Genomic DNA, 24,168 nt, shown 5'->3' on the forward strand with positions numbered 1-24,168 from the left:
GTTTGCTAGGGGCAGAGCTAGCACAGATGTCCTACAGATCCCTGGAGATCTCTGAGACCTGCTGTGCCAGGCTCTGCAGCCTTTCCCACAGAGGTGACCTCCTAGTGGGACAGCATAGTGGGGTTGAAGGGAATTTCCATGCAGTGAGTTTTCAAGGAGTCTCCTTCCCCCTGAGCTGCCTCTAAGGGGTTTAGCCATGGGTAGGGATAAACTAGCCTTCTCCATGGATTGGCCAGATAATTACACTATAATGATCATATAACTGAAGGGGAAAATGTGGCTATTTTTAGCCTCTAAACTGGAACTTTTGACCCTAAGTTTAATTCTACATTATTATGCAGGGATATGTAATTGCTAGCAGGCACCTTCTGCCCTTGGAGAAATATGCATAATTCCCATTGATGTTACACTGATTTTAGGTAAGATCATTGTCCAACAGTAGGAAATGTCCTCATGCAGCTACTTACTATTTAACTGTAAACCCTCTTATGTTTCCGTATAGCTAAAGAGCAGTTAGTTACCAAAACTCACGAACAGACATACCCCATTATGTCTGTAAATATGAATGATCATCTTGGATAACAACTTTTTTTCCACCCCAACATGAAACACCACCATCATTATCTGGGAAAAAAAAGTATATTATCGGGAGTGGGGGGTTGATGCTGTAACCACAGAATTAGCACCCCTTGGGCATGTCTAGACTGCCTGCGGCTTTCAAAAGAAGATATGGAAATTCTGTGCAAATTTGCATATCTTCTTCCGATCCCGTTTTCGGAAGAGTTTTTTCCCAAAAAAGCCCAAAACAGTTTAGATGCAGTTCTTTTGAAAAAAATCACCCTTTTTCAAAAGAATCCTGTACACTTCATTTTGTTAGGAAGAAGGGATCTTTTGAAAAAAGGTGGGTTTTTTTTGAAAGAACCGTGTCTAGACTGCTTTTATTTTCGAAAATCTCTTCCAAAAACGGGATCAGAAGAAGATATGTAAATTCGTGCTGAATTTGCATATCTTCTTTCGAAAGCTGTGGACAGTCTAATCGTGCCCCTTGTTAGGAAGGGTGGATGCTAAAGATAAGAACAAGCACACTGGTTTAGATCAATGATCTATCTAGCCCAGTATCCTGTCTTCTGATAGGGTATGTCTACACTTGTACCCTAGTTCGAACTAGGAATGCAAATGCAGGCATTTGAAATAGTCAATGAATCGGGGATTTAAATATCCTGTGCTTCAATAGCATGATCTCGCCAGCATGTTACTCTGAATGCCAGCTATTTCAAAAGTGAAACGTGTTACTCCTCATTTTTTGAGGAGTACCGTTAGTTCGAACTAAGGGGTTTGGTTCAAACTAACACATCCCGGCGTGCACTTTCACTTTCGAAACAGTTCGCATTCAGAGTAACGCACTAGCGAGATCATTCTAATGAAGCACGGGATATTTAAATCCCCGATTCGTTGACTATTTCGAATGCCTGCATTTGCATCCCTAGTTTGATCTAGGGTGCAAATGTAGACATACCCATAGTTACTACTGTCAGATGAGTCAGAGGGAATGGACAGACCAGGGCAATTTCAAATGATCCATCTCCCTTGTTGTCCAGCCCCAGCTTCTCTCACATGATTGGAAGAGGTTTCACTGGGCTGATTCTTTTGGGAAGATAGGGGAGCTGACAGGCTCTGAGGGCCCCTGAGTAAGTTGAGGGGGGGCTGGCTCTGCATTCTTGATAGGGATGGGACCTCAGGCAGGGGAGGAGCAACCAGCCCTTCGTGGCACCTGGAGCATGGCTCCCCCCCCAGCACTCAGAGCCACATGGAGAGTGTGGTGCCCCAGCAGTCATTTAAAGGGCCTGAGGCTCTGGTAGACAGACACTACTGCAAAAGTAGCAGATGCTGGGAGCCCTGGCCCCCTTTGAATCTCCAGGCCCTGAGACAACTGCTCCCTTTGCCCCTCCCACTCCACCCCCTGCTGGTCAGTGGGCTGACAGAAGATATTAGTTAAGAGCCATTATTGGCAAAGTCTCTGATTCAATAGTAATTCTTCCTTTCTTGCAGGTCCTGCTGCGTGATTTACCATGGAAAAATTGCTCTGCAGCATCCTGGTGTTTGGAATGGCAGTTGTGGTTAATGCTTGTCCCAAATACTGTGTCTGTCAGAACCTGTCGGAATCACTTGGCACTCTGTGTCCCTCCAAGGGCCTCCTTTTTGTACCACTAGACATAGATCGAAGGACTGTTGAACTCCGACTCGGCGGCAATTTCATTATTAACATCAGCCGACAGGACTTTGCCAACATGTCTGGCCTTGTTGACCTCACGTTGTCCAGGAACACCATCAGTTACATTCAGCCCTATGCTTTTGCTGATCTAGAAAGCCTTCGGTCTTTGCACTTGGATAGCAATAGGCTACCGAGCATTGGAGAGGATATTTTGAGAGGCTTAATTAACCTTCAGCACTTGATAATAAATAACAACCAGCTGGGCAGCATCTCTGACGAAGCCTTTGAGGATTTTCTGCTGACATTGGAAGACTTGGATCTTTCCTACAATAACCTGAAAGGCATCCCCTGGGAATCTATAAGGAAGATGATAAACCTACACCAGATTAGCTTGGATCACAACCTGATAGATTACATTACAGAGGGAACGTTTGCAGATCTTCAGAAATTGGCCAGATTGGATCTAACCTCTAACAGACTTCAAAAGCTCCCCCCAGATCCCATCTTTGCCAGATCCCAATTATCTCCATTAACAACAACTCCATTTTCTGCGCCACTGTCACTTAGCTTTGGGGGCAACCCACTGCATTGTAACTGTGAGCTGCTATGGTTAAGGCGGCTTGACAGAGATGATGATATGGAAACGTGTGCGTCCCCTCCAAATCTAAAGGGAAGATACTTTTGGTATGTACGGGAAGAGGAATTTGTTTGTGAGCCACCTCTCATTACCCAGCATACTCATAAGTTGTTGGTTTTAGAAGGGCAAACTGCCACACTGAAGTGTAAAGCCATTGGGGACCCATCCCCAGTCATTCATTGGGTGGCTCCAGATGACCGACTCATTGGGAATTCTTCAAGGACAGCAGTCTACGATAATGGTACCTTAGATATCGTTATCACTACATCCAAGGATTATGGAACTTTCACCTGCATAGCAGCCAATGCTGCTGGAGAATCAACTGCCACCATAGAGCTCTCTATTGTTCAGCTCCCACACCTCAGCAATGGTACAGGCCGTGCGGCTCCACCCAAATCCAGGCTTTCTGACATCACCAGCTCCAGCAAGTCCAATCGAGCAGAGACGAAAGGTCCACCCGAAAGGACTGTCTTGGTGTCAGAGGTGACGACTACCTCGGCTTTGGTCAAGTGGATGGTGAGCAAGTCGGCCCCCAGGGTTAAAATGTATCAGCTGCAGTACAACTGCTCGGATGATGAAGTTCTAATTTACAGGTAAATGTGACCACCAGTTTTTCCTTTGAAACTTGTATGGGTGGGCAGATGGAAGGGATGGATGGGTAGGTGGGTGGGTGGAGGAAGGGACTGGATTAATAATGGATTATGTCGTCTTTCATTATGTCTCTGATTTGGATCTGACCCAAGATGGTGGCGACAAAAATCCTTATGATTTGTTAGATCTCGCTATCTAATCTAGCTACATTTATACAGTACTAATCCGTACGGTGTCTAGACTTTGGACTGTTTCATAGTTAGTTGGTGTCCATGATAGGGGGAGAAATATCACCATTGCAGGTGGCACCCTTGTCGGTACTCTTGGAAAAGAAGGCAAAAATGTCTCCGATTGGAGATTAAATTCCTTTCCGCCAGGTAGAGGTGCTGCCTTGCTACCTCAACCAGGATCAGAGTTAAAGCATCCTGGAATGGAGGGATACAGTGTGGATGAAGGCTTATCCTGTCTGTCTGCAGCCTATGTTTTATCTAGTCCGAGGAAAAGAGAAGACCTCAAATTCCATGAATATCAACTTGGCATATTTAATCCCTAGTGGGGCTTTCTTTTCCTCTCTCACCAGTTTTACACGCCTGTCACTGATATTGTCACTAGAGCTTTTTGTGATTTACACCAGTGCTTATAGATAAAGAAACCAGACCCATAACTTTACTCCAAAAATACAGGGCCCTATTACCCAAAATTGCTACTCTGTGTTTCCACCAGTTTTGATTTCAGTGGCATTCCATTGGTATGAAACAAGAAAGCGGAAAGTGAGGGGAGCAAGCACATGAAAAGGAAAGATGCTGTAAAATGTAGGTGTTAAAAAAGTAGCAGGATATGCCTTAACAAAATAGAAAAAATGTTACTGTGTTTCTCTTCTCTGGGAAGAAAGAATGTAAAATTGATACAGTGTATTTATGCTCATGATGAAAACAATCATTAGGAATACTCCTTTCTGCCTTTCAGCTGCAAAGAGAACAATAGCAGATGTACTGAGCTAAATTGTACCTACTGGGAAACACCTTACCAAAATACAGGGGTCATGCATTTTTTTTTTTTTGGTCTGTGGTGAGGGTGGTGAATTTTATATTTTGGCCCTTTGCTTCTAGGCGGAGTCCTCACCTGCCTGCTTATAGCTAACACAAGATCTGGTGAATGCTCACTTGTGTTTTTCAGTCTCTTTGTGCTCACATCCCTGTTTGTCTCTGATTTCAGTGTGGCAAATGACCCTGTTTGTAGAGACTGAATTTTACATTAACACATGCAAGTACTTGAGTTGAGAGGTCTTACATGCTCAGCCAACCAAGGAACAGAAACATTATCTTGTGATGTGCCTGGCCGCTCGCAACTGAGTGACACAGGTCTAAGTTTGGATACTGGAAAAACAAATGGAGAGAGTAAAAAATGTGAACGAATTCAACTGCTGAATAAATCTGAGGAAATCACAATCTGCTCATATATTTTCTCTGATCAAAAATATGTTGAGTTAATCAGATCACTTACTAGATAGACTATTTGTTTTGCTCTGGCTAATGTATTGTAGAGCTGGAGTTCACCTTGGGTTTCGCCACCATGTGAAAATGGGTAGAGTGACAGGGGAATAAAAAACTTTCCCTGACGAACCAATTCCAGAGGAAAGACCCTTGGCCAAATGCTGGTTGTATCTAAATTCTTGATCCCCTGGGAAGTCTGAGAGAGCAGCTCTGGAGGCAATACAAACAGGTGGACATTGAATGGAAGATTGTCTTTTGATTCAAGAGCTAGCCATGTAGACTGTCTAATGACAATAAAAGAAAGGGCTGTTCAGAAAAAAAATGAAAATGATGCAGGAAATAAATCTATTGGCTAGCGGAGCAGGGAATGTGTGATTTGGTAAGAATAGGAGGAGTAAAGATGATGGTGGAAATGGTGTCTCTGGGATGATCTGAAGGAATGAACAGAGACTTGGAAGTCAGAAAGTCCTGAATTCTAATAATGGCTGTGCTGTCAGCCTGGTGAGTGGCTTTAGAAAAGTCACTTTGCTGCTCTGTGCCTCAGTTTCCCCATCTGTACAACGGGGACAATGGCCTTTGCTTTCTCTCTGACAAACACTGTGAGATGCAATTAGCTCTACCTAGCACTTTTCTTTCATAGACTTTAAAGGGTACGTCTACACTAGCCCCCTAGATCAAACTAGGGAGGCTAATGAGGGTGACCAAAATTGCTAATGAAGCACGGGATTTAAATATCCCATGCTTGATTAGCATATTCCCAGCTGGTCACCATTTTGGAAACTGACTAGCCCGAAGTAACTGCCCGCATCTACATGCGGCAGAGAAGCACGATTCCGAGATAAACCCCCTTAGTTCGAATTAATAGTTAAACCTCATTCCATGGTTTAACTCGAACTAAGGGGTTTATCTTGGAATTGCGCTTCTCAACTGTGTGTAGAAACAGGCAATTACTTCAGGCTACACTTTCCAAAATGTACCCAAAGTGTTTAACAAAAGAAGGTAAGTGCCATTAGTCACACTTTAGAGCTAGGAGAACTGAAGCATAGCAAGGTGAAGTGACTTGCGTGAGGTCACACAGCCAGGCAGTGGTAAAGACAGGAACCAAACCCAGGATTCCTGAGCTCCATTTCAGTAACCTGTCCACTTCTCATAGTTAATTTGCTAACGTTAGTTAGCTCTTCTTTTAATAGGTACTCACATGGCATAATCATGAGAATGGTAAATAGTAAACCCCGAAACATAGAATTTTTGTGCCGTACTTGGATTACATTAAGTGTTGTGTAAGTGCCAAACAATATTTCACAGTGATGAGGACTTTATAATCACCTCAGAGATATAGAAAGGGTTGAGACACATTTGAGTGAAAACTATTGATCTCAATGACAATGGCATGCAACACTGACCATGCTATGCCTTTAATCTGCCCGGTGGGCCTCTGCTGTCTCTTCAGGGTCACTCTACCCATGTTGCAGACTGTGCAAATGGGATATTAGGGCTCCAGTGACCTCATGAAAATTAAAAGACCTGGGAAATAATGAGAAATGTTTTCCATCCGTTCTCCTGACTGAATGGAGCAAAAGGTTATCAAAATCCAAATCTCAGCTCTTGATTCATTAGTGCTGGCATTATTAGGATTAATGGGAATTGCAGCCCAGTGTTCTATACGTAACCCTGTAATTTCTGCCTGGGGCCTGATTCTGCTCCCATCAAAATTAACAGCAAAAGACCTATTAATTTTAATGGAAGCAGGATCAGGCCCTTGATGCACAGCTGCAGAGAAAGCAGCTCTTAGTCAACAGTCCATTAGCTGTGTTCTACTGCCTTGGAGTACTAAGGGCAAGGTTGAGAGAACAGACTGGCACCCGTGGCAAGGTTATTGCACAGTGCTTGAGTTAACAGACACAGAGGGTTTGGTCACTTAATTTGCAATTATGGTTTTGGCATTGCCTCCGGCATTTAAAGAGCAACCTGCCTTCTCTGAGGTAAGATGCCATATGCTATCATCTCTGCATTGCTCTGATCATTATCCCAAATGTCCTTTTTGTCAGTGGCATTTGTAAATAACTCTTCACACCAAAAAGTCTCTGATTGGCTTTGCACTCAGCAACCTGCCACCTTGCAGGTGGAAGAGTATTTAAAGAGATGCTGGCACTGGCATTGTATGGTATAGTCCCTGCTTTGCAGATGGGCACCATTAGCCTATTACTCCATGCACAGATGCAGTAGCCACTGTCTTTCCTTTGTAGCTTGACAGCTCTTCATTCTATCAGTGTCAGTTGGTGGAATTCCTCTGGTATATTCTGATCAGAACCAAGCCTTCTGTCTCTCTAGCCTGGTCCTCAACATGCCAAACAAATGAGGAGAGAAGCACAGGATGCCCAAAGGAACTCTAGACATGATTTCAATCTTTTTTTTCTCTTTCCTCTGTCTCTCACCTACAAAATTGTTCAGCATCTTACAAGGACAGAAATATTGGGCCCAATCCTTAGTGGGTGTAAATTGGTGTTGCTACAATTAAATCAATGACACTGCATTGCTTTACACCAGCTAAAGATCTGGCCCCTTGTTTCACATTTTCAGTGTGTTGAATGTCATGTTACTGTAGTTGTCTTGGTCCCAGGATGAGTAGTCATGTTAGTCTGTAACTAAAAAAACTTAAACAACAACAATGGTCCATTAGCCCCTTAAAGACTTACAAAAATATATAAATAGTATCATGAGTTTTTGTGGGCACAACCCACTTCTTCAGATGACAAATATTATAGAGCAAGGGGCACAGATTTTGAAATATAACGCAGAAAAAGAAGAGGTGTGGGGGAAGGAGAAAGAAATAACTGTCAATTAAAGTGTCCATGCTAAATGAGGCTAATAGAATAGGCTACAAGCATTAACATGCCTGGGCACTCATTAATGGATTTAAATGTGGTTATTCTGTTACAAAACAATTTCAGGAATCAGCTAGAGAGAGTCTTCAGAGCTAGCTTTCATAGGCACATTTCATACTCTCTTGCATGGCTTGGACAAAGACATGAATTGGATGGGCCATTATATTCAACACCCAAATGATATCAAAGGTTAAGTATCAGGCACTCTCAGCCTCCCTCTGTGCCCCACTGCCTTACTGGTTGGGAGTTGCCAGAGGTAGGCCTGTGCTACAACCCCATACCCCAATCCTCTGCCCCAGCCCTGAGCCCCCCAAACTCCTGTCCTGCAACCCAAATCTCTCAACCCTGACCCCACCCCAGAGCCAAAAACCCCATCCCAGACCCCTTACTTGCCTGCACACCAAACTCCTCTCCCAGCTCAGAGCCCCCCACACACTCTGAACCCCTCATTCATGTCCCCACCCCACAGCCTTCTCACCCCTGTACACCAAACGTCTGCACCAGTCCAGAACCGGGTCACCAGGAAATAAGTCTGAAAACTACTGAAGTAGAGGATTCTGTGGGAAGCTCTGCTAAGTATCCCAATAGCATGTAAACTAGCAGTGACCTCCTTGGACACACACAGCATCCAAGAACGTGTGCTGTATAGATTAGGAGAACCATCTAGGTTGCCTACAATTCCTTTTCTGATTCCTACCAAATTAATGGTTTTAACTGTAAGAATAATTATAGCTCTGGTTCTCTTTGCTTTCCACATTTGCACTCTTTCCCTCCAACCTGTAAAGGCATCACCTTCTGCTGGAAATCCTCTATATCTCCATAAACAAGCAGAACAGCACCTGCTGGCTGGAAGTGGGACGGAAATAATCATTGCTTCAGGGCTTCAGTACCCCCGACTGGGACAGGTGACGTGCTTCACGCAGCAGCCAGGGTGAACAAAGGTAGCAGCAGCTGGCACGGCTGCCTACTTGCATTCTGACAGCTAATTATTTGAAAAGTGAGCAAGAATTCTCATAATTGCCATAGCAGATAAAGCCAGTGGGGATTACAAGGGCAGGAGTCAGACGACTGTGGGGATGTTTTGAAGTCTATGTGAATCTCTCTTCAGCATCCAGATCCTTCCCCACACTCATGCACACAACATAAAGCACATTTAAACTCCATTTCTAAAGCAAACTTAGATCAGAGGAACCATTATGGGCTTTTATATTACAGTAGACTTCAGTGCGCTCAGTCAAGATCAGGGTCCCATTGCACGTAATACAAACAGTCTCTGTCCTGAAAAGCTTACAATCAGCAAAGGGAGAGAGGGCAAATAATAACACAGAGAAGAAAACTATTTGCCCAGGTGAGTGACAGAGCTGGAAATAGAAGCCAGGTTTCCGGAGTAGTGCCCGACCCATATCCAGCAGGTAAGGCACTAGCCTAGGCCTTGGGAGACCTGCATTCAGTTTCTTGTTCTGCCTCAGACTCCCTGTGTGTGCTTGGGAAAAGTCATTTAGGGTCAATTTTTCAAAAGTACCTAAGTGACTTAGGAGCCCAAGTCCTATTTTCAAAAGTGATATAGGCATGTAGGAACCTAAGGGTCCCACCAACAATAGGACTTCAGTTCTTAAGCTAATGAGGTGTTACCCTTAGTCTTTCTGGACCGCTCTCTGGATCTCTGTTCCTTGTCTGTAACATGGGCAAAAGTACTTCCCAACCCCACATAGGGCTTGCAAAGATAAATGCACTAAAAACTGAGGTACTCAGATACTAGTGCAGGCTATATAAGTAAGAGGCATATATGGATATCCACTGGACCTCACTGCCTTTCCCAGTCTTGAAAAAGTTTCTGGCCTGCTCTGCTACATAATAGGGCACTGCATGGCTCAAAGGAAAAATAATTGTTTCCCAAGCCTTTTATCCTTTTATCAAGCCTTTTATCACTGGCTTGATCAATCCATATCCACTCAAAAATCACTGAAAGATGGCACTATCTGATGCCTCTGTAGTGACATACAGAAATGATAGAGGTTTAAAGTCCAGTTCCTAGCAGATAGGTGTCCACAACCTAGCCTTCAGATGTAACAAACTTTTTGGTGGAAGTTTTAGTTAGTAGGCTGAGAACTGGCTATGCTAGAAGAATGTAAATTCCCCTAGAAATGGTTCTTCTAGATAAATGCCAGGGCATACTGGAAAGGTGGTATTAGGGAAAGTCATGCTACTGTTATCTCTTATAGAAAGAAGGTTCTAGTCTCGAGGACTGTGCACTCTTCATTAACCCTTAATTTCTTTAAATAATCAAAGGAAGGAATAGATGAGAGACAAGATGTAACTGTAACACATGGAGATGGAACAGTTGCTTTTACAAATTGGCACAACGGGTGTTAATTTTATCAAAAGTACATTTCACAGATGAAATTCCAGTCAGTTCAAACTTCAAGTCCCAGTATGCAGTTCCCCCCAGCTGGCAGGAATGGCCTCCTGCCTAAAAGAAGCTGAAGTACAGCATGCTTCCGATAGTGATCAAGAAAGATCAGGCTAGTGCACTATGTGGCCTGTAATGTCTGAATTATAAGAAGCCATTTGGAGCAGAGATTTTCTCTTTTCTGTGTTTGTGCAGCATCCTGCACAATGGGGACTGTGATTCTATTTTGAGGCTGTGGGCACTATTTTAATGTAATATTAACAGTCACAACTACTATACAAGATGAGACTATTTGCAAGTATTGCTGTAGAACGTCTCAGGCCACATTTAGCTTGCTGCTTTTATTTGGATTAAAGCAATGATGATTTGACAGATGCAGCAATTTCCTGCAGTATCCTTGAAAGCCTTGTTTCATATATATTTAGTTACATATTACTCTGGGCTGGAGTTGCAATGTAACCTCTGGAGTGGGGAGATGTGACACATATTGCTTCCTCCTGCAGTATCTTTGGAATCCACTGGTTCATGGTTTATGCATGATTGTGTTCCACTCCATGGCTGTCTCAGTTCCATCAGGAAGCAAAAACAGTGGGTGAGTGATAGGGCAAATCAGCCAGGCTTCTCCTCCTTTGAGGGGTGTCCCGGTGGGTGCTCCACCTTAGGGCTACATCTAGACTGGCATGATTTTCCGCAAATGCTTTTAACGGAAAAGTTTTCCATTAAAAGCATTTGTGGAAAAGAGTGTCTAGATTGGCACAGACGCTTTTCCGCAAAAGCACTTTTTGCAGAAAAGCGTCCGTGCCAATCTAGACGTGCTTTTCCGCAAAAAAGCCCAGATCGACATTTTCGCGATCGAGGCTTTTTTGCGCAAAACAAATCTGAGCTGTCTACACTGGCCCTTTTGTGCAAAAGCACTTTTGCCCGAACTGGAGCAGCATAGTATTTTCGCAAGAAGCACTGATTTCAGACAGTAAGTCAGTGTTCTTGCGGAAATTCAAGCGGCCAGTGTAGACAACTGGCAAGTTTTTCTGCAAAAGTAGTTGCTTTTGCAGAAAAACTTGCCAGTCTAGACACAGCCTAGGTGTTTGGGCACTGCTGCGTGCATAGATGGAGATTTTTGGTGGTAGTGCCCTCTGGTGGGCTGCGCATGTGGAGCAGACAGCACTCGCAGTGCCACTACTACGTATGCACAGCAATCGTCCTCTCGGTTCCTTCTCTGCCGCCGCTGGCATTGGTCAGAACCACTTTGCTCTTCAATATAGAATTCTGGTCCAGAGCAGTATAGACCTAGTTACCTGTTACTCATACCTACCAGGCAGGGACAATCTCAGCAGGAATTTCAAGGAATGGGAAATGAACACGACCATTCTACACAAGAGCTTTTTAAGGAGTATACAGAATACTTACCCACCTAGCAGGCCTCCTACTCCGGCATGGGACCATAACTTGGTTCTGCAGGCTCTCACTTCTAATCCATTTGAACCTATGGTAACGTGCTCCATGGTCTACCTATCCATGAAGGTGGTCTTGCTGGTAGCACTGACATCTGCCAGCAGGGTTAGTGACAAGATTGTTCTCCATCCTCACCCAAGGTTCCTCTTGAAGTTCCCCACCCCCTTCCACTATAAAAAGCCCATAAATTTATCTGCCTGGGGCTTCAGGAAGAAGGCAGGTAAATTTATGGGCTCGTTACAGTGGAAAGGGGTGGGGGTCTTCAGGAAGAACTTTCGGTGAGGACGGAGAACAATCTTGTGGTTATGGAATATCGTCAATACAGGGTCTGCCATGAGAGCACCAATCTCACTAGCGCTCCTGGCAGATGTCATTACCTAAGAGAGGTGATGAATAGGAGTTGGAAGCCTATAGTTACAGCTGGTGACCTTGGTGGACCATGAGAGGAGAATACAAGTGCAGTTATCCTGAACACCTACTTAAAATGTATGCATTTGAAACACTCCACAACTATTATATATAAAGATTTAAGCCTGTTTTACTTTGCAGTATTTTGTATAAAGGGTGATATAAACAATAGTACAAATTATGAATTTCTGTAGCATTGCACTCTAACTTATAAATTCACCACTGAAAAATGTAGTGTATATAGTCCTGAACAAACACACACACATATACTATTATTGTAGGCAGTTTAAACTCTGAAATATGAATAAATGGTTACACATCTTTCCTATTTAAACAATCAGAATAGAATAATAGAATACTAGAACTGGAAGGGACCTCAAGAGGTCATCGAGTCCAGTCTCCTGCCCTCATGGCAGGACCAAATACTGTCTAGACCATCCCTGATAGACATTTATCTAACCTACTCTTAAATATCTCCAGAGATGGAGACTCCACAACCTCCCTGGGCAATTTATTCCAGTGTTTGACTACCCTGACAGTTAGGAACTTTTTCCTAATGTCCAACCTAAACCTCCCTTGCTGCAGTTTAAGCCCATTGCTTCTTGTTCTATCCCCAGATGCCAAGATGAACAAGTTTTCTCCCTCCTCCTTATGACACCCTTAGAGATATCTGAAAATTGCTATCATGTCCCCCCTCATTCTTCTCTTTTCTAAACTAAACAAACCTAATATCTTCAGCCTTCCCTCATAGGTCATGTTCTCTAGACCTTTAATCATTCTCGTTGCTCTTCTCTGGACCCTCTCCAATTTCTCTGCATCTTTCTTGAGATGTGGTGCCCAGAACTGAACACAATACTCCAATTGAGGCCTAACTAGCGCAGAGTAGAGCAGAAGAATGACTTCTCGTGTCTTGCTCACAACACACCTGTTAATGCATCCCAGAATCATGTTTGCTTTCTTTGCAACGGCATCACACTGCTGACTCATATTCAACTTGTGGTCCACTATAACCCCTAGATCCCTTTCTGCCATACTCCTTCCCAGACAGTCGTTTCCCATACTGTATGTGTGAAACTGATTGTTCCTTCCTAAGTGGAGCACTTTGCATTTGTCTTTATTAAACTTCATCCTGTTTACCTCAGACCATTTCTCCAATTTGTCCAGGCCATTTTGAATTATGACCCTATCCTGCAGCTTAGTCGCAACCCCTCCCAGCTTGGTATCATCTGCAAACTTAATAAGTTTACTTTCTATACTAATATCTAAATCGTTGATGAAAATATTGAAGAGAGCCGGTCCCAAAGCAGATCCCTGCGGAACCCCACTTGTTATGCCATTCCAGCAGGATTGTGAACCATTAATAACTACTCTCTGAGTATGGTTATCCAGCCAGTTATGCACCCACCTTATAGTAGCCCCATCTAAGTTGTATTTATCTAGTTTATTGATAAGAATATTATGCGAGACCATATCAAATGCCTTACTAAAGTTTAGGTATACCACATCCACCGCTTCTCTCTTCTCTGCCTCACTGCCAATGGTGGAGTGGAGTGGATTACTCTAACAGTGTACTAATGCTTTCCATTTACACAACTCCTTTCTTTGCAAACATTTTACAAGCTGAGTGAACAGAGCTCCTTAAACCAATCACTGACATCCAGCCACATCTCTGTTTGGGTGTAGCACCAGAAAGCCAATGCGCCAATGTTTTAAAATTCAAAAGCAAAAAATAATGTCAGCAAATGCAATTTATGGACACTTCTAGCTAGGCAAGAAGTAATTAAATGTTAGAATTCCCACTGTCTGTTGGGACTAAGACATCTACTCTTTCATTTGATGGACTGTGAATAACAGTTCTTAGAGACTATGAGGATCGTGTTTTAGAATGCTGAAAATATGTAGGAACTTGATATTGTGTTTTAGCTGTGTAGCAGCATTGCACCCCCAAGACCAGAGAACAGCAGTGCCCCAGAGAAGCATGCCAGCTTCCAAATTACTAACAGCATTTTGTGTTAGGCATGCTTGCGCCATGGAGATTTCTCCTCCTATGCTTGCCTTTGTTTTACTGTGTAACAGATGACTGGCAACATTTGAGGATATATCTGTAGATTTAGTACATTACAGCAGTACCTCTGAGCTCTGCCTCAGGAGCTGAACTTAGAGACAAACGGCTTGATTCTGACCTCAGTTACTGGAGTGGCCCTCAGGGGCAAGTCCACCAAAGTCAGTGCTGTGAGACTGATAGAAGTGAACCAGAATTTGTTCCAGAATGTTATAAGATAGAGAGGCTCCTCTTTTTTTTAGCTCTATGGCTAATTATTTATATAACTCATCAAAGACAGCATTTTTACTTGGAAGGAATTAAGGAGAATTTTCTTGCCCACAACATCTATCATATTCCCTCTTAGCTGTACTGATCCCAAGTGCCGAGGGCTGTCATCCTCACCTATGATGATGATGATGATAATAATAATAATAATAGAGTTTGATGCTTCTCACAATGAGCCATTTTGATTAAGCTTCAGGTAAGCTTCAGCATTTTTGTGTCTAAATAAAATATACATATTATTTGTGAATATAGGTTGACCCTTTCTAGTCCAACATTCTCAGGACCTCACTGGTGCCAAACCAGAGAATTTGCCAGACCATGGAGGTCAATATTGTCTAGCAGCATTACCAACACTTCCACTGCTTACTGAACTCTTAGAAGTCATTTAGGGGTGAATTAAAGCTAAATAACAGTACAGAACACTAAGAGCTAGAATTGGTGGCTGTAAACAAACTTTATAGGACCAAAGGAAATTTGGCCCCAGCCACAATAAGCAGAAATCCAGCTAACTAAAATCATGCCCAATCATGGATGTTGCTGAACCAAAGAGTGCCAGGCTAGAGAGGTTCAACCTGTATTAATTAGCAAGCCCATAGTTACTAGTTTTTCCTAGTTTACAAACAGCAAAGAGTTATGGCATCTTATAGGCTGCTGTGTGTGGTAAATGTTGCAAAATTCTGGCTTTTTATTCATAATCACCTCCCATACTCTCATATGCCTGAAAAATAATAATACATAGCACTGACACAACTCTTTACAAACACAAACTAATTAAATATTTACTAATGGCCTGATCCCAAGCTTATTGAAATCAGTGTGAGGACTCCATGTCAGTGGGTTTTCAATCAGCTTTAACCTTTCGAGATGTGGATATTCTTATTTTATCAATAAGGAAACTAAGGCACAGTGTGGTTAAGTGATTTGCCCAAGTGAGTCAGTGGCACAAAGCTGAGAACAGAATCCAGAGAATAGTAGAACAGAGGAGAAGCCAGGAGCTGTAAGCATATTCCTAATGTACCTATTCCTTCTCAGACTTCTGTTTTTTTGAAGTAGTTCGGCATTCTGTGCTGCATAGTTGTTATATTTGAATTATGATAGCACCTAGTCATGGATCAGGATCCCATTGAGTTAGGCACTGTACACACACAAGAGAAAAAGATGGCTACTGTCCCAAAGACCTTACACACAAATTAAGGTGTTTGATTTTCACATATATTTATAGCTTATCTCTAAACATGCAAGGAGTTCTCCTAGGTTCCTGAATAAGCCTTAGTTTTGGCTTCTTTAATGATCCATCATTGTAATTCCATCACTGAGGTTGAACCATAGTTATCTGTAAACTGAGTCCTAGCAAGTGGATGATTCTTTTATAACTCCCCCGTATAACACTGAAATACATCTCTGAGAGTGAGACTGTAGTTCACTTCACATTTTGACTGCAGCACCATGTTTCAACAGTCCCCAGACATCATTTCTCTTCCCTTAAGCCACCTGTGGGTAATCTTTTTATCCATTCTAAAATCCTGTTGTTCAGAGTTCATGCCGCAAGATCCCAGGCATTCTGAACATGGCAACCAAACCTGATCAGACTGGTTTATGCATTTCTCCAGATAATTTCTCCTCTTCTCACAATGAATTCTTACTATTGACCCTTTGAGAGCATGGCTAATAAATTCTGTATACAAACTGCTCTTTGTATGTTCCTGCTGGGTTAAATCCTTAGCTACCTTTTAAACAGCAGTACTTTAACCACCTAACCTACATGTTATATAGATATATAAATTGACAAAAATATATAGATAATTCCCATTGTGTGCACAGTTTCCATCTCAGGATGAGTTCAAAACAATGGAATCCCATCACAATTGGGGTCTTTTGGTGGTGTACAAGGAATATTAAAACAAATTAGTGATGCTGCAGTGAAAGCTGAAGTGTACAGTGTCAACTGAAGCATCCTCCTTGGGATACCCCAGAGCTTGACCCACTGTCAGGCCCATTGATGCGAGAGGGAGAGGCTAGCAGCCGCTCCTGTCCTGGGCCCTTTAAATTGCCTCTGCAGTGCTGCAGGCTTGAGGTCACACATTGGGGCCGCCCCCACTCCCACTTTGCCCAGGGATCAGCTCCTCTAGATGCCGTGTTACCTCTCTGCCTCGGCAAGAGTTAAGTTTTGCTGGTGAGTAGGCCATATGTCAGGTCCCTGCTGCACCAGTCACTCTACCTCACTAGAATACTCTTCAAGGATCTCCTGGCCCAAACTTTACCTGGGAAGATACCAATCTATGAACTCTGGTCTCCAAGCCCCTCAGATGTTTCTCTGAAATGCGCAGTTCCTATCACTGTGCAATCATGGAAGATATTAAGTTGCTCTGAACACCACAATGTACTAATTTAATGGGAATAAATACAGCCTTCTCTTCAAATATAGCACTGAATTGGTTTACAGTAAAACTAACTCAAATTTGTTAACAAAATTGCAAAGATTAAGTGATGTCATGCAAAGGAGGTAAAGACAGCAATTGTTATAAACAAAAGTGAAAGCACACATCTAAAAGTCTAAAACTTAATCTAGCACGTTAGTCTTTGTTCAAAATAGTTTCTTTCACACAGTCTCCTTTCCAGCCTTCTAATGGCTAGTCTCGCCAAGACCATCACAGAGATCAAATTGCTTGGTTTCTTTGGGTATGTCTACACTAGCTCATTAGTTCGAGCTAGGTAGGGTAATGAGGGCAAGCGGAGTTGCAAATGAAGCCCGGGATTTAAATATCCCGGGCTTCATTTGCATGCTCCTGGGCGCCGCCATTTTTAAATCCCCCTTAGTCCGAACTCCGTGCCCACGGCTACATGCAGCACGGAGTAGGTAGTTTGAATTAAAGATCCTAATTCGAACTACCTACTCTGTGCCACGTGTAGCCGCGGGTACGGAGTTCGGACTAAGGGGGATTTAAAAATTGCGGCGCCCAGGAGCATGCAAATGAAGGAGTAACAGTAGTTACTTATGGAATGAGGAGTAACAGTAGTTCAAATTAGGATCTTTAATTCGAACTACCTACTCCATGCTGCGTGTAGCCGCGGGCACGGAGTTCGGACTAAGGGGGATTTAAAAATGGCGGCGTCTGGGAACATGCAAATGAAGCCTGGGATATTTAAATCCTGGGCTTCATTTGCAACTCCGCTTGCCCTCATTACCCTACCTAGCTCGAACTAACGAGCTAGTGTAGACATACCCTTTGTCTCCTGAGGGAAAGAACAAAGATGGAGTCTCTCTCTGTTTCATAGATCCCGAAAGGAATTGTCTTTGTTTTACAACTCAGGAAGGACTCTGGGGGGATTGTCTCTTGTGTCTTGCTGTAATATAGAAGCATGTTAATTCTCTGTCTCTTGAGGTCAGGATAACACCTGCTGCTTTAGCTTTGTCACTAATATGTAAATTGAGGTAAACCCATAGTCTTCTGTGTAGGACAGGATGTTTATCACCTTTATCTAGGTTAGTCTGTCTTTTTGAAAAATATTCTAGTAACATGATACAGAGGGAATTCATAACTTCACACATAATATTAACAGCTGCATTTCACACATGATATTAATAAACAGTATGTTATCAGCTTGCATCTGAGACCTCACAAGACAGATTGTGCACAAATATTTACTGTAGTAGTGTGGAAGGGCTGCATACAAGGTGCCAAGGGTCATATCAATCTGCCTGAATGAGGAAGCATAACACAAGGTCAGGAGACAAATGAGAGAGTGAAAATAAATGGGATCCAAAACTTCTTCATTGCCTCTGGGACAGCAAGAAAGCCCAAATGTCTTTATTATACTCAAGTGGCAGTCAGAAACACTTGCCTTTAAGGGCACATCTACACTATGAGATAAGGTACAATCTAACATGGTCAATATCTAGGCACCCAGTTTTCAGAAGCTGAAGAACTGCATCCTCACTCCAGGCAAGAATTGAATGTTGTCCAAAGTAACTTGTCCACATTATGCAGCCTACCACAAACTCACAGAGCAAGGCACCATGGGTAGGTTGTCAGTCTTGCCTATGCTCCTAGTATCTGCTGGATCCAAAAGTCAGCAGCAGGTGGTTAGAGGGGCATATGGAGAAAATTATCTTGATATTTTTGATGCTAATAAGATGTTTAAAAGAAGAGGATAATTAACAGAAAATAACATTTTCAGACTAGATTACTTTTATTTCAGATGGAGGAAAACAAGAAAAGAACAAATATAAAGTCTCCATGTAAAAGCAAATATGAGTGAGAGCGCAAAGCAATTCACACTGCAAAACACAAAATGCAGACAGATTGCCTTGTAGCCCAAGAGCTGCATATACTGCATTAGTATACTACATTAGTTACTTCATTGTTGTTATTTGTATGGGTATGTCCACACTACAGCGCTAATTCGAACTAACTTAGTTCGAATTAGTTAATTCGAACTAAGCTAATTCGAACTAATGGATCCAGACTAAAAAACTAGTTCGAATTAGCGTTTTGCTAATTCGAACTAGCATGTCCACGTTAAGTGGACCCTGAACCGGAGTTAAGGATGGCCGGAAGCAGTGCCGGCAGGACATCAGATGAGGACTTAGAGTGTGGAGCTGCTGTCTCAGGCTAGCTGAGGGCTGTGCTTAAAGGGACCCAACCCCCACCCCGGACAGACAGTTCTCAGGGGTGCCCCGCTTGCAAAGAAGTCCTGGCTTGGATTGCCCAGAGTACCCACACTGGGCACATCACAGCACTCGGCCATCAGACCAGCTGCACTTGCCGCAGGCTGCCATCTGGGGAGAGGAGGCAATTGGGGGGCTGCAGGTGAGCTTCCACCCCCAGAAGCCCACAGAGCCAGCCCAGTTGTCCCCATCGGGAGCTCGTACCCCATTCCTCCCTCACCTCCTTCCACTTACCCTTCCCTAGCCCCCCTTCCTGATGTACAAAATAAAGAAAACGTGTGGTCAAAAATAGAATCTCTCTTTATTGAACAAAACTCGGGGAGACTGGGAAAAGGAGGTGGGAGAGGGGAAAAGAGAAGGTGGGAGAGGAGAGGGCAACTAAAATGATCAGAGTTTTGGAACAGGTCCCATATGAAGAGAGGCTAAAGAGACTGGGACTTTTCAGTTTAGAAAAGAGGAGATGGAGGAGGGATAGGATAGAGATCTATAAAAGCTTGAGTGGGGTGGAGAGGGTGCATCAAGAAAAGTTCTTCATTAGTTCCCATAATAGAAGGACTAGAGGACACCAAAGGAAAGGAATGGGTAGCAGGCTTCAAACTAGTAACAGAAAGTTGTTCTTCACAAAGCAAAGAGTCAACCTGTGGAACTCCTTGCTGCAGGAGGCTGTGAAGGCTAGAACTAGAACAGAGTTTAAAGATGTGAGATAAAGTCATGGAGGTTGGGTCCATGGAGTGCTATTAGCCAGGGGGTAGGAGTGGTGTCCCTGCCCAAAGTTTGTGGAAGGCTGGAGAGGGATGGCACGAGACAAATGGCTTGATCACTGTCTTCGGTCCATCCCCTCCAGGGTAGCTGGTGTTGGCCGCTGTCGGCAGACAGGCTACTGGGCTAGATGGACCTTTGGTCTGACCCAGTACGGCCATTGTAAGCTCAGCGCTCAAGGTCGGGGGTCTCAGTGGACCACCTTGATTTTCATGCACACCTGTTCCTGGGTGGCCAGGCTGGCAGCTCTCCTGCCCTAGACGGCCACTTTCCTGTGCCTAGTGCGGACGTCGTGGACAAGGTCCACGATGTCCGCACTAGCCCAGGCGGGTGCCCGCCTCTTGCGGTCCCGGGCAAGCTCCCGGGAGCCGCCAGCCTGGTCCCGGGAAGAGGGGGAGGGCTGGGGGGCATCGGGTGGCTGGCTCGAGCCGTGCCAGGTGCAGGGTCTGCTGGCTGGGTGCTGGCAGGCTTGCACCTGGCATGGGCATCGTAGCCAGCCCATGCCCCTTTAAGGGATCCGGGGCCGGGAGGGGGGCATACGAGTTTCCCTGGTGGTGCCCAGAGTAGCCACCAGGGAAAGCTGGGGAGGGCTAGCCTCCCACTAGTTCGAATTAAGGGGCTACACATCCCTTAATTCGAACTAGTAAGTTCGAACTAGGCTTAGTCCTCGTAAAACGAGGTTTACGTAGTTCGAACTAAGTGCTCCGCTAGTTCGAATTAAGTTGGAACTAGCGGAGCACTAGTGTAGCGCCTATGAAAGTTAATTCGAACTAAAGTCCATTAGTTCGAATTAACTTTGTAGTGTAGACATACCCTATGAGAGTAATGCTTGCAGGCCTTTACTGTCATCAGGGCTCTGTACTGGGCACAGAACAGTTATATGGTGAGTCCCCTTCCCAAGGAGCTTTTAATCTAAAATAGATGAAACAGATAAAGGGGAGTAGGGGGAAACAGAAGGGGATTGACTAGCCAGAGGTCACACCATATCAGTGTCAGATTTGGGAGCCAAACACAGAGCTTCACTCTGAGTCCAGTACCTCATCCACCAGAACACTCAACCTTTAACACCCCCTTCTGGCTTTCCTGATGTATCCTGTATGCCAGACGTATAGCAGATATGTTCTTGGAGACAGAACCTGCTTTTATTTTGTGCCTTGAGCACATTGCTGGAGCTCAACAAATAATAACAACAGTGCAATTCATTTCCCAAGTGAAATGGTTGAAACATGTCACTTGTGAGGCTTAAAATTAGGTAGGACAAAGCCCCAGGGGGAAATAATGAAGCTGAGGTGGGGAATGCTGACTTCAGGAAAGAAGGTGTGCTTGCTCAGAGTGGATGATAATCATCCCTCTACTGAGGGGCCAGCACAAGACCTATTCTCTATGTGTGCCTTAAACCCTATTTTGAGGGTGTAAGTGAGATTTTATGGTGGCCTAGGCTTTGTGCTAACACTAGAATTTCACCTAATTCGGGGAGCTTAAATCTTGAAGCAGTAAAGATTCATGCTAACCATACCATTACAGGTTGTGTGCTTGCAATGTCCAATGAATGGTTTTATGACAAGGAAGACATTTCTTCTATATTGTGCTAAAGTCAAAAAGTGGTCTAAAATTTAGACAGTGAAGAAAAAAATATATGAGGGAACTGGAAGGTTCTAAAGCTTCGCAAGAGAGTATTCTTCTTCTCATATAGTTGTTGCATCCAATTGTTGTCTTTTGTCTTACAATCTAACAACAGCATAGTACGTTTGGAACCACATGGTATCTTGCTCAAATGAATCCCAGTGTATCCAGTGTGTTTAGGTACTACTGTAATCCAAATAAGCAATAACAAAAATACTTATAGAAAAGTTTTCATATTTACAGTAAAATGGAAAACATTTTATGCAAGCGTGGGGGAAAGGGAATGAAACATTCTCTGGCATCTTGTCCAAGGTCACTACCCAAACCTCTGCACCCTAGTCCCCTATCCCAGGTCACAACTGCTTCTTTAGCCCAAACTCCCTCCAAGATCCCTCACACCGTCTTGCACCCCAACACCCAACCTCCATCCCAGACCCTACCCCTCCTCCATTCATATGGAAGAGTGTGGCCCTTGACCACTTTCCAAATTCTTAGTGGCCCCCCCATCAAAAATTATTGCCCACCTTTGTTCTAAGCTTTAAGTCCCAGAAAGTGATCATGTTTAAAATGAAAGTGGAGGTAGTTTCATTGGTTAGGACAAGTGTTTTGCAGAAAGTAAACAGCATCAATAGGGGAAAGTATACAGGTTGAACCTCCCTGATCTGGCACCATCAGGATCTGACTGATCCTGAATGAGGGAGTTTGTCAGGCCAGGGGAGGTCAATTCCAGCTTCCCTGCCATCAGCTCCCCAGCATGGCTCTGTTCCCAGCCCCAGTTGCCATTCCTCTCTCTCCCCTTCTCTCTCCCTCCCCCCCACCCCCGACAGATGTTGGCCCCATTTCCAGCCCTGGCCAGTCCACTTACATATGCCAGCCAATGGCTCCCTGGCAGGGTTCCCTGCCATCAGTCCTCCTGCCACTGGACTCCCACCCACTGGGGCTCTCTGGTTTGACAGGACCATGGATATTCCTGAACTAGAGAGTCTTGGTTTAGAAAGGTGCAACCTAAACTATATTTTAGCCCAAGAAAAGGAAAGGGGTCTGTGTGGCACCATTCACTCAGCTTCTCAAGTGTGAAGAAGCCTGCGCTCTGGAAAAGTCTCCAGATCATGGAGAGACGTCACACTTCTTGTATGCTCTTCATCTTCTCACATGCTTCCTGCTGGCGCAGAACAAAAAAGCACTAGATGGGGCAGTCACAGTCAATAGTGATACAGTGCAGTAGGGAGTTTTTGTTACCATATTCTTAGGGCCCTGCTAAATTCATACCCATCAAAAATGAATCATGGACCACGAAATCTAGTCTCCCACTGTATAATTTGGTGTTTTGTGTGCTTTTACCCTATACAGATTTTATGGGGGAGACTAAATTGGGGGTCTGACCCAAAAGTGCATCAGAAAAGGGGTGCACAAGAAAGCGTCCCGACTGCGTGGACGCTCTCTCGAAAGTAAGCTCTGATTGCCACCAAGACACCTGTGCTTTTTCCTCTTTCCTCTTTTTGCACAAAACCCCCCTCTTCTCCGTGCACACACACCTTTGTGTGAAAGAGCTCTTTCGCAAAATGCCATTCTTCTTTGTAGAATGAGGAATACCTATGGCAGGAAAACCCCTCTGTTCTTTCACTTTTTTTGTGCAAAAATGCGCTTGAGGTGTGGATGCTCTGCAAGGTTTTTTTGAAAAATGGCTATTTTTCTGAAAAAAAATCTGTAGAGTAGACATAGCCTATAGTGATGGTGAATAGGAGGCACATGAAAGTTTTGCAGAACTAATGAAAATGTTTGTTTGTGGATCAGTGTGAAAAAAAAAGAAACAGAAAAATTTTTACTTATGAGAGTTAGAGAGAGAGATTCTGGGTAAGAATACAGAATGAAGGGGAGACTATAGAGGAGTCTATCATATACTTAAAATTAAAAAGTCAGTCCTGTGAATATGACCAGTGCCGGACCGAGCCATACTTGTGCCCCGGACAGCAGGCACACAGCGCATGCGTGGCCCCGCTCCCGGGCGTGCGGTGCCCCTTACCACTTCAATCAGCTCCCTCCATAGGTTGGCGCCCCAGGCAGCTGCCCAGCTAGCTCCCCCATTAATCCATCCCTGAATATCATATATTAAAAGGCTCGCATTACAAATAAGATTGTAAGAGAGTCTCTGAGCAGTTACTAAGTGAAACGGGTGTGAAACTAGAAAGGGTAACATGTATATGCAAAATAGCAGAACAGAAACACAAATAAAAAGCCTAGAAATAGGCACAGAGCATATGATTGTGAGTACCAAAACTAAACTGGCACAGGAAAAGTTCACAGAAATGAAATTGGCAGCAAGGAAACAATCTGAATGAATATAGGAAATTTTCAGCATTCAGGGAGATATGTAGAAGCTGTAGTAAGCCAGCCATTATACTGAAATGTACACAGAAAGAAGGAAAGTGTATGTATGAAAATATGGATTTCTCAAGTGAGGAGACAGAGTTGTTCTTAAATAAAATGGCAGAGGAGACTAACAATTAAAACAATGGAAATTATAAAATGTGCATAAATGGCACTTATGTGACATAGAAGACAGACACTGAGGCCCAAGTAAATGTCATAATAGAAACTGAAAGAGAGAGATGTAAGGAGCATGGAGAAGTGTAACTGAATTTAAGTAACTGTGTGCACTTTCCTAATGCCGAATTGTTCCTTCATTATAGTCTTTCATAT

At 43.7% G+C, this 24,168-nt stretch overlaps 1 protein-coding gene across 2 annotated transcripts in view; it reads left to right on the forward strand.

Annotated features, from left to right (window-relative positions):
* The window catches only part of LRFN2 (leucine rich repeat and fibronectin type III domain containing 2), a 326,933-nt gene that overhangs the window by 247,405 nt on the left and 55,360 nt on the right, over window positions 1-24,168 (forward strand). For both annotated transcript variants that reach the window (XM_075925387.1, XM_075925386.1), the window contains one exon: window positions 2,050-3,442. In XM_075925387.1, coding sequence (XP_075781502.1) covers window positions 2,070-3,442 — 1,373 coding nt within the window. In that variant the 5' untranslated portion in view covers window positions 2,050-2,069. The remainder of the gene's footprint in view (window positions 1-2,049; window positions 3,443-24,168) is intronic.

This window comes from Pelodiscus sinensis, chromosome 3 (genome assembly GCF_049634645.1).
Source record: "Pelodiscus sinensis isolate JC-2024 chromosome 3, ASM4963464v1, whole genome shotgun sequence".
NCBI lineage: Eukaryota > Metazoa > Chordata > Testudines > Trionychidae > Pelodiscus > Pelodiscus sinensis.